The following is a 10,383-nucleotide window of genomic DNA, read 5'->3' as shown; positions in this document are numbered from 1 at the left end:
ATATATATATATAGATAGATAGATAGATGCATACATGAATGTGTGTGTATTTATATAAACAAATATACACGGTACACACACATTATGTAAACACAAACTTTTATTTTGGATGTATTTAATCATGACAGCACTTTTGACTACATTTATATTATACATTTTATAAATATAGTCTGTATAAAATGCGAAATATTTTTTCTTTCTATTCTTCGTGTACAAAAAAAAAACTATTTTTAACGAAACAATCATCCGGCATCCATACTATCCGTTTTATTAAGTATGAGTTAATTTTAAGGTCAGTAAAGTGATCAGGCAGGAAAAGAATACAAAAAATGCTGACACTGACTCTGAAGATAATAAAGGAAACAAAGAAACCAGACAGTGGGGAAAACGTTCTGCTGAGTTGCCATTTTTATGTGTGTAATACATCTGCAATGAGCTTTAAAGGGGTCCTATTATGCTCTTTTACAAAGTCTTGATTTTGTTTTGGGGGTGTACTACAACAGGCTCTCATACTAGGTTGTTCGAAAAACACATTATTTTTCACATATTTTACATTATTACATCACCTCTCTCTCCCCAGTCTGGCATGAACGGCTCGAATAGTTCCTGTATCAAATGAAGGCCCGCCTTCTGAAATACCAAATGTTCTGTGATTGGTTAGCTTCAGTGTAAATATTGTGTCAAAATCAAATCAATTTTAGCGCGATTTAAACCTGGATGAACCACTCTAAGTTCATCTGTCTTGGGAAAGCTAGCGTGTCTCCGACATAGTGATAACACTCATTGCCTTCTCTAGTGCAGCTCAACCAGGTTTCATCCCATTCGTCAATCTTTGTGATATCACAAATCCCGGAAAATATGCGTTGTAGTCCAAACGAGTAGTTCGTTGTAGTTTTTGTAAAGTGATTTCTGTTAAATAAAATATCTCCTTTTGAAGTGGACTTTGAGCTTTGTAACTTCGCAGATCTTTTTTATGCTCAAACAGCAACATTAGACTAACTAAAGTTGAAAAAGTGAAAAAGCATAATAAGACCCCTTAAAAAAAAGTGCGCTTTGTGCTGAAGTCATGTGAATTTTGATACTGCAGTCTAATCCGGCACTTAATCAATATGCTCTGCACTAGGCCAAAGAGATATTTAAAACCTCAATAAAGCTTTTAAAGCATAGTGCACTCACCAAAATGGCTCTGAACACGGTGGAGCTGATTCCCTCAGCAACCTCATACTCTCCCTTTTCATTAGGACGTGTGAAGTTGTGTTCCCGTCCAGATCCGAACATCCTTCAAGACAACACCCATCAGTTATTTATTAAAACACTGATGTGAAGTGAATGGTTCTATTGAAGCCATAATGAACAGACAAATTGAAAGACGAGACTGAAGTTTATCCTACCTGCCGAGCATGGTGTTGGGTTGGGCAGTGAAGATGGATGGGTCGACCACAAAACGAGTGTTGTCTACAATCAGAGTGACTCTCTCGGCAGTCCTCAAACTGCGAGGGCCCTCCTTGACATTTTCACACACGTAGATCATGTCGGAGCTGTGGGTTTTTCCATGAGGGTCACCATAGAACAGGCTGGAAATGCATGCTTTCTGAGGCCTGGGACTCGTGGAGCGCGATGAGCAGCCTGAATCCCGTTCACGGTCTGAGCAAACAATACCGAAGTTAAGCAAGAAGTCAAACAAAATAAGTGAAGCCTCTCAGTACCGACATCAGTAAAAGCTATAAGCCATCAGTGTACACAAACAATAAATGTTAATACAATAAATAAAATTCAGCAACAGTTTGTGAAGTTGCAGCTAGAGAATTTAACCCTCATGATTGAATTATTAAACCAGATAAAAAATAGAAATAATAAAAAATACAAACAAATTATGTAGACTACTGTTGAAATTTTTTTTTTTTTTAAGAAATCGAAATGTTTAAAATGCTCAGCAAAGGTGCATTAAATCAATCAAATAAATTTCTTTTTTTTTTTTACTTTGTTTTCTCAAAAAACAGAAAAATTTTCTCCAAAATTATTAAGCAGCGAAACAGTTTTCAAGTTTTTTTTTTTTGAGCAGTAAATCAGTATATAAGAATAATGTTGACTGACCACAAACTTTTGAATGGCAGTGTATTTTAGAAATAAATAAATAAAAATATTCATAAATATTTAAAAAATAAATTATAATTAATGTAGGTTTAATATTAAAATAAGAATAGCATTTGGAAAGTTTTGAGAGAGTTTTAAATGGTACAGAATGAGCAACCCAAAGCTCACCGCTGAGGTGCTGGCGTATGGGTGAGGTGACGTTCCTGATGCAGGGGGTTAGCTGTCCTTCGCCTCTCTCGTGTGAAGAATCCCTGGAGCGATCACCAGAGCGCCGTCTCTCCCTGGGGTGGTCCAGGGGTCCTCCTCCACTGGCTCCGTGCAGGCTCATTTTGACCAGCTCTCCCTCCAGCTGAGCTCCACGCGGCTGACCACTGGCAGGAAAAGCCAACACACAGTCAGATACACACGTGACCAATCGACTGCTGAGGGAGGGCTGGTCCGAGTGCATCTCTCCACAATGTGAGGAACCCACCGAGCGCCTACAATAACCTAAAATGAACTGCGCCTACAATAAACTTACATGAACTCTGGGCTCTAAAAGAGATGCTGTGTGCAGGAAGTGTGATGACAGCAAAGCACAATTTCTCACCGTTTCCTGCAAACCTGCTGCATGACACAAAAGGACAGCAGCGCAGCTTCATTTTCAGCACAGCCTCATCTGTCAAGCCGCTGCATTGACCCGTGTGATCACAGACGATTCATTCCCATTTGTCTTTATTTTATTCACATCACGTGCTGTGCTTGTAAGAAAAAGTGACTGAGGTTTAATTTTAACCTAATCCTTTCAGGCGACGGCCTATATTAAAGATTCAATACTTCTTATAATTTAATTTAGAAATCCAGGACAAAAAAAAAAATCAGAAATATACCCACAGAAAGAAATATTCACAAAACTAGCCCTGGTTTCTTCTATTTTGTATTTATAACATAAATTGCACTGACAAACAGCATTTTTTAAATAATAAAACTGAAATATATTTTTCAATTATAATATTAACAAAGTAATCAGTGTTATTTTACTGTCGAGATACTATTATAGCTTATTAAAATTTTGAATTATTAATTTTTTATTAGTTTTATTTTTTTAATGTCTGAATGGTTTAAAAAAAAATCCGTTTTAGTATGTCAAGTTAAACTAAATGAAAATGAGAAATGTTTCCTTGAGAACTAGATGAAATAAAATAAAGTATTAAAAACCTTGTTACTATTAAAAAGTAACAAACTAGTTTGAGTTTTAATTAACTATAACAAACCTGATAGTAATAATAATAAATAAATAAAGCTATAAAATGCAAATAAATCCTTTATAAACCCAGACATCATTTAAAGCCTCCAGACTGCCTATGCCCAGACCAGGTGCTGTTCATTTTTTCTTGCATTAATACTCATTCCCCAGGGGGCTGAAACAGGATCATTACAAGACAGACGCCCTTGAAGCAAGGAGACTGGAGTGCAGCACAGACCAAAGCAGAAAACACAGTTAAAAAACACAGTCTTTGTGGTCTATGCCTCTTTCTTCCCCTGCACTGAAAAAACATAAAGGGTCCATTGAAGCGTGCACGGGCAGAATATTCTGTTTGAATAAATGATGAATAGGCTGGAAATAGGGCTTGTTTTATCCCAGCGAAAGTGCTGCCTAATATGGACCCCTCGATTTATTTCGACTCATGACTGCACCAACCAAAAGCTTTGTGAACCCATTAACCAACCAGAGCGTGACTAGAGCCCACGGCACCACCATACTCAACAGCAGATACAAATTCAATAAGTTGTCCTGCTGTGTTCTGCTGCGAGTTTTCCTACCTGATGCAGAACAAACATGCAACAATCTATAGCATCCCACTGATCAAATCAATGTAATCAGTTCTGTTTTAATATGCAATTTAAAGTGTGGTCACATCACCGATCACCAATATTTAACTTTAGGCAGCAAAACCCAAAACCTCTTTGCAAATGCATGTGTTTTCATGAATATGAACAGAAATTGAATGAAGTGCAAAGTCTAGAGTGACCTTTACAGTCCCTATCAGACATAGATTGATCATTTTACAGATACTAACACTTATCTATTTTATCTAGAAATTTCACGACAGATGGCACCTAGTGGTGGGTCTCTTAAGAGTCATGACATGCTGTGTGTTTGATAGGAAACAAAGGTGTTCACAGATTAAGTAATTTTTGTTTTGTTTTCATAATTATTGATAACCATTTATTCTGAAATGAAAATAAAATGACTTATGATTAACAAATGTTCACAAAACATAATATAATTTAGTAAATTAAGTAATATAATGGCTTAAATAATATATTGAGAATAATAGTAATTATTACTATTATTATTATAGCATCAATTAAACGATAAGAAAGATAATATTTACAAAATATTATTAATACTAATATTAAAACAATATAAATAAATGAATATATATATATATATATATATACTCTAAAGGTTATTTCATTGTGTAAAACAGAATAAATAAATCCTTAAAATAAAAACACAATATAAAGTAATATATAAAAATAATATAATGGCTTAAATAACATTAAGAATAATAGTTATTATTATTACTATCATATTATAATTATTACAAAATATTATGAATACTAATATAAAATTCTTGTTATATTGAACTACCTATTGTTTTATTGCTATACTCTAAATATACATATATATATATACACACACACACATATATTACAATATTATATTAATTAAAAGAAAACAACTGATAATATAATGCAATGTAGTATATTGTGTGATTATGTAAAATATAATAAATGGTTAAAATAATGGTTTTGGATACTGTTTATAAGACACTTTTATTGTTTAAAATACACCAAAATCACACTATGCAAACCTTTGTACTCCCAACACTTCTCAGCTGCTTTCTCGGTCTTACTGATTGATATTTTAGCTGCCAAGATCCCAGCCATTAATGCAATGGTGAAACCTGAACTTCAGCTGCATCCTTTAAGTACCATCTGAACAGTCTGATGACTCCCTAAGCAGCTCACACAGAAATTCATTCAGCACACAGGATGGGCTCATTCAGCTTCATATCACAGATCATTTTCACAGACCCACTGACAAACATGATTCCAAGTCAATAATTACAAGTCAAGATCATGTTTTGCTTCTCTATTGCATCAGCCCAGAAATGTGCCAGGCAGAAGTAGCCCACTACGAATTGAAATGAAGGCATGTCTGTGGTGTCTCCGGACCCCTTAGGGGACAAGATCAGCATCTTGACAAGACAAGCCAATTGAAGATCTGTCTTTCTGTATGTCAATCAATACTAATAAAAAAGACAAGCGCGGTTTAACTTGACTTTTGTTCCGTTACTTACAGAGAAAGTAGCATCAATAATTCAGCACACTGCTGACACCGCTCCTCTAATGTTAAACAGCAAGACAATGCGTTCCTGAAGCGCACTGCCTGCAGATATGCGTTCAAATGACGCATACAACTCATAGAATATTTAATGAGGCAACTGCATCTGAAATAAAATTTATAAATAAAACTTACTACGCATTTTCTCAGGACTTTACTAAGCAACACATCCCTCTTTTAAGACTCATGAACACAGTGAAGAGTGTCTACATACCCGCCTGTCTTTAAAACAAAGCAGCAGGGCAGCAGCTGATGAATGAACGCACAAAGGACGCGCGCTCCTTCGCACAAAGACGACTTGCCAGGCGACTTAACATCCTCGGGCATTACTTTCAAACTTCAGCATAATGCGAGCACTCCGGTGTAACTTGTTCGCTGCGAACACAGCCTCCAAATGCCGCTGTTTGGAAAGAAAGGACGCCCTCAGGTAGGACGGTAGCATAGTAACCTGCCGGAGACGCACGCGCGAGTGAAAGGCTGGTCGCTACTGTGGCACGCGGAGGCTGCCTCGATGACGTAGGCCGACACTGCTAACATCTCCTGATACACTGTGTAGATTCTCTCGTGCACCATAACACGACGTGCTGATGAAAGAGATGGAAAACAAACTCGGTGAACCTCGATCTCCGCAACCGCACGAGTGTTTAAAGCGTTATACAAGACTTGTCAGAATGACCTTCTGTTCTGAATATAGTACAAAGCTCATTTAAAGGTGCAGACAAGTGAGTGTTGTAATGCACCATCTGTCGTCAATTCAAATCAATCGCTATATTAGTTTGATATCATCAGCGTATCCTTGTATAACCTTCACATATCCTTGACAATCAAAGGTGTGCTTATAACAGACTAGATAATGAAATAAAATGATTAAAAAAACTGCTTTAGAAAAGCATGTCGTAAGCTGTGCTTTTTTAACCCTTCCTTTCATTCATAAACAAAAGCTTTTATGGCCATTGTTTCCGACTCCATCCTTACAAGCTGTTCATTTCTCAACGGCCAGCAGGTGGCGCTGACACAAAGGCGAACATTATGTGCATTGGCGCTCTCTACAGCCCTTTTCTCATTTAAAATATGCAAAAACTATTAGAATGGTACCTTTTTGGGGGGGGGTGGGTGTTAAATTGTACACTCAGATGCAAAAACGCCTTATCATGTGGCCATATATAATTTGAAAACTTGGTTGTGAGGGATAGAAGTACAGTGAATTTAATGGATTGTACTGATGTTTAATAACATACTGATAATGTTCAGCTGACGAAAAGGCTTTTTTGAAAAAACCTTTCAGTAGGCAAAAACTCCATAAAACAGTTTGTGTCATTATAAATACTGTAAGTTTATCTATGCCAGCCTCGTTTTTTATCCACTTTGAATTCAAAGTGGCATCTAAAGTGAAAACAGCATTTCTGCAATGGCATTGCAAATTGACATTGATATCACTAAGATGGCACTTGCATTGATATCATAGATAGATAGATAGATAACCCAAGTTGTTGCCCAGTAACTTTAGTATACTAATATACTATAAACAGGCCCTCTAGATACAAGCACAGCAGATATGTAATCTTCTATCATAATACAAAATTCCCTAAAGAAATCAGTATTACACACTGAAACAACCAGCATGATGCACAAAAACATACCATATAAACTAGGGCTAAGTAATGGCACTCATTTCATGAACTGATTCAATTCACAAGCTCTTAATCGATTAGATTTCGATTCGTTTGGCTATTTATCAATTACAGTACAGGTACAATATATCAATTAATGCTGTAAACTATACAGGAAACCTTATAAGTTGGTACATTACTAAAATATCAAAGGTTAAAATGAACAACAGAGTCTAAATTCTATTTATTTAATAAAATCAACTAATCAACTAAATCAACCAGTTTTTATATATACTTTTTAAATGGTGTTATTTTTTTACTCCAATTTGTTAAAATGTAAACATTTAAATGGTGGCTGTCATGAAAACTGAAAATGATGTTTGGTGAAGTTTTGTTTACGCATTGACAATAGACAAAACAGAGCGATCTTGGAATCTAAAGAATCTACCTATTTAAGAATCTAATCTTTTTTTTTTCAGTTAATCAAAATGAAGATCAATTAAAATTGATTACTATTATCCACTCAGCCTTATATATTAACTACATAAATAATGGCTTTAGCATTTTGGAGTGAACCACAATGAATTTAACTGTACAAGAACGTTTACATCCACATATTCAACTTCAAATACGTCTGACAGTGCAGTGTTTTTGAAGACAGACTTCAGAAAATCCATGCAGCAGGTGGACACTCCTATGACTGGGAATCTGTTATTATCCAGTCTTACCTTAAGTGTCTGCAGATTCTCCTAGACCGACATGTTGTCCTTTGATCCCAATTTTCTGAATCGCTAGAGCGGCTGTCATAAGAGATAGAACGTGCTGCCATCTCAGGAGTTTATATTACTGGACCGTTACGCCTTAAGGTCTCATATCCTAGCAGAGCAAAAAGAATTGAAACAATGTTTTCATTCTTTCTGTTGCCAAAACTTGCAATGATGCTTTAAATTTATTAATTTAATCTGTCCAAATGGCAGATTTTATGTGCACAAATAACTTGCATGAAAATTCAACTGTGGTTCGATTAAAATTTGTGTGTAATCTTAATTTTGAAACAACCCAAACGAATCATAAAATAAGAATCCTCTACAAATCAAATAAGATTTTACTGGATAAAGTGAAATTCCTACAGGATTTTTTTGGATATGGATTTGATTCTTAGAGCCCTGCTGATATTGCGTAATGTTTACAAGAACTCTACTTGTTGTACTGGAATGTTTTTTCTTTTGGACAATTATATAGTTGTAACATTTTATTTTTTTTCTTTACTATTCTATATATTAATTATATATATATATATTTTTTTTTTATATATATATTATTCTTTAAGAAAAAAAAGACAAGTCGTGATCCTTCTGGTTCCGATTATTAAAAAAGATGGGAGATAATGTTCATAAGAAGTAGTACAATTCCACAAGAAACGTTGTTCGTTTAACTAACGTTATTTGTTGAGCTAGTAAAAAATAAAGTCTCCAAAAAGCCCACAAAACTGACCAAGTATTCCAACCTAGGTAACCTGGTTCACTAAGCTATCTAGTTAGCTTAAGTTAGCGTTTAAAAGTGAGCGCTAATCAAACACAAACGATCTCTCACCTGTTTCTGCTAAACGCTGAACTTTCTCCGCGTGGTGTAACGTTACGTTACGTTTGAACTTACTGACAGAAGTGAATAATAGCTAGCATTAATTTACATGAGCTTGTTCTTCACCATTAACGATGGGATACAATGCTGGCAGATATGAAGATGCTACACGGCTAACCAAGGAGACAAGGTAACTAAGCTAAATATCGCGAGAAGAACACACGGGACGTCGTAATAGAAACCACCTTCACCTTCAGCGTACAATCAAAGCCACTAGAAGGCAAGCCTGCAACCATTAGCCGAAAAAGCGTGACGGCTAAAGCAAGTCTGGCAGTACGTGGGAAAGGAGACCAGAGGCCGTTTTGTTTGAATGGATGTCAATGGAGGAGAGGCTTCACTACGCTGAATAAACAGCTTTTTAGAGGAAACGGCTTATCATTTAATGAATCGACAGCCTGCTAATCTACAACATGTTTTACACTAAATAATACTTTTGGATTAAACTATTTTTAGAGTTTACCACGAAAACAAAATTATGTTTTATAAGAGAAGTCACTGACTTTTTGCGACAGGTGGGATACAGCTTACGGCACTTCCCATTCATTCCTATGGTATACGTAAACTGCGATTGAGTGTCGCACAACGCTGAACGAAAGTCAATGACGGCAAGGCTGTAATGTGATTGGTTATTACGGCACACGTGATCCAAGTTAGAAGACCTAAGGTCTTCTATACTCTTTGCCTATAGTAAGATAATCTCTGGTACCATCAACTGCTGTGGGGGAACACGCTGCTTTTGAGATATTTACATTGCTGCCATAAAAGGCGTTCTACAAAAATAGAATGCAGAGAGTGCATTGAAATAATATTATATTTATATTATATATTATGTATTATTATTAATAATATTATTTTAAATTATTACTGCAGATATACAAGAAAAACGAAAAAAGTAGAAGTAGAAATAAATTTAAAGAGCAGGCTAAATGTATTCCTAAATAACCAAGCCTAAATGTAAAGTGCATGATGTGAGACATTTAACACAACAATGAACAGTGTTTTTTATCTTTATTTTACATTGTCATCATGAATAGAAGACACTCAAATATGACTTTTTATCTGTGGTTTTGTTTTCTTAAAAAAAAAACATTTGGTCCGACTGCTCCTTTACTTTTTTCTGGATTCAGTTAATAGATCTAGCCTATGTTACGATCAAATAACGAATAAATACATAAAAGAGCTTTGAGCTGTCACGGCTTAGCCGCTAAAAATGATGGAAACTACATAAAAAATATAAATACATTTTGTATAGAAAAAAAATAAATATTGTTAATAGAATTATTAAGGCTGAAAAGAATGGCTTGACTTCAGTCCCTGAGTTCACATGAATCAAATTCGGTTTTTACGACGGGTTCATAAGTTTTTCCAAAACTGCAATGATATCTTCTGCTTCCCTTGGATTTAGATCCTTCAGATTGGGAATGATATCTGAAAGAAGTCCTGTTTTCCCTTCGTTGTTCTTCTCTGAGGCCGTGTGGATTTCCCGAAGCTTCATCTGAAGCCAGTCTTGCCTCAGTTCCGCATGTTTATGCACCCCGAGGTTGTGCATAAGCTGGACTTCATTGATAGCCCTTTTGCTTTTTGATGAGAAAAAAATACATTATCATACATTTGAGCAAAAAAAAAAAAAAAAAGGGTTTTACT

The 10,383-nt window shown here is 35.5% G+C and overlaps 2 protein-coding genes across 5 annotated transcripts in view; both read right to left on the bottom strand.

Moving 5' to 3' along the window:
- btbd10a (BTB (POZ) domain containing 10a) overlaps positions 1-9,039 on the bottom strand; it is a 13,809-nt gene extending 4,770 nt beyond the window's left edge. The window contains exons 1-5 of one of the 4 annotated variants that reach the window (XM_016259334.1): positions 8,692-9,039; positions 7,827-7,974; positions 2,263-2,465; positions 1,392-1,644; positions 1,177-1,279 (exon numbers count right to left, since the gene is read on the bottom strand). In XM_016259334.1, coding sequence (XP_016114820.1) covers positions 1,177-1,279; positions 1,392-1,644; positions 2,263-2,465; positions 7,827-7,927 — 660 coding nt within the window. In that variant the 5' untranslated portion in view covers positions 7,928-7,974; positions 8,692-9,039. Of the gene's footprint in view, positions 1-1,176; positions 1,280-1,391; positions 1,645-2,262; positions 2,466-5,702; positions 6,420-7,826; positions 7,975-8,691 lie in introns of those variants that run through there. The other 3 variants (XM_016259343.1, XM_016259351.1, XM_016259330.1) reach the window with 3 other exon arrangements.
- Positions 9,040-9,804: 765 nt separating this feature from the next.
- The window catches only part of pth1a (parathyroid hormone 1a), a 961-nt gene continuing 382 nt past the window's right edge, over positions 9,805-10,383 (bottom strand). The window contains exon 3 of the mRNA XM_016259763.1: positions 9,805-10,316. Coding sequence (XP_016115249.1) covers positions 10,082-10,316 — 235 coding nt within the window. The 3' untranslated portion in view covers positions 9,805-10,081. The remainder of the gene's footprint in view (positions 10,317-10,383) is intronic.

The sequence above is a fragment of the Sinocyclocheilus grahami genome, unplaced genomic scaffold (genome assembly GCF_001515645.1).
Source record: "Sinocyclocheilus grahami isolate Dianchi unplaced genomic scaffold, SAMN03320097.WGS_v1.1 scaffold30.1, whole genome shotgun sequence".
NCBI lineage: Eukaryota > Metazoa > Chordata > Actinopteri > Cypriniformes > Cyprinidae > Sinocyclocheilus > Sinocyclocheilus grahami.
Note: the sequence above shows the minus strand (reverse complement) of the source record. Positions and strands in the feature narration are given on the sequence as shown.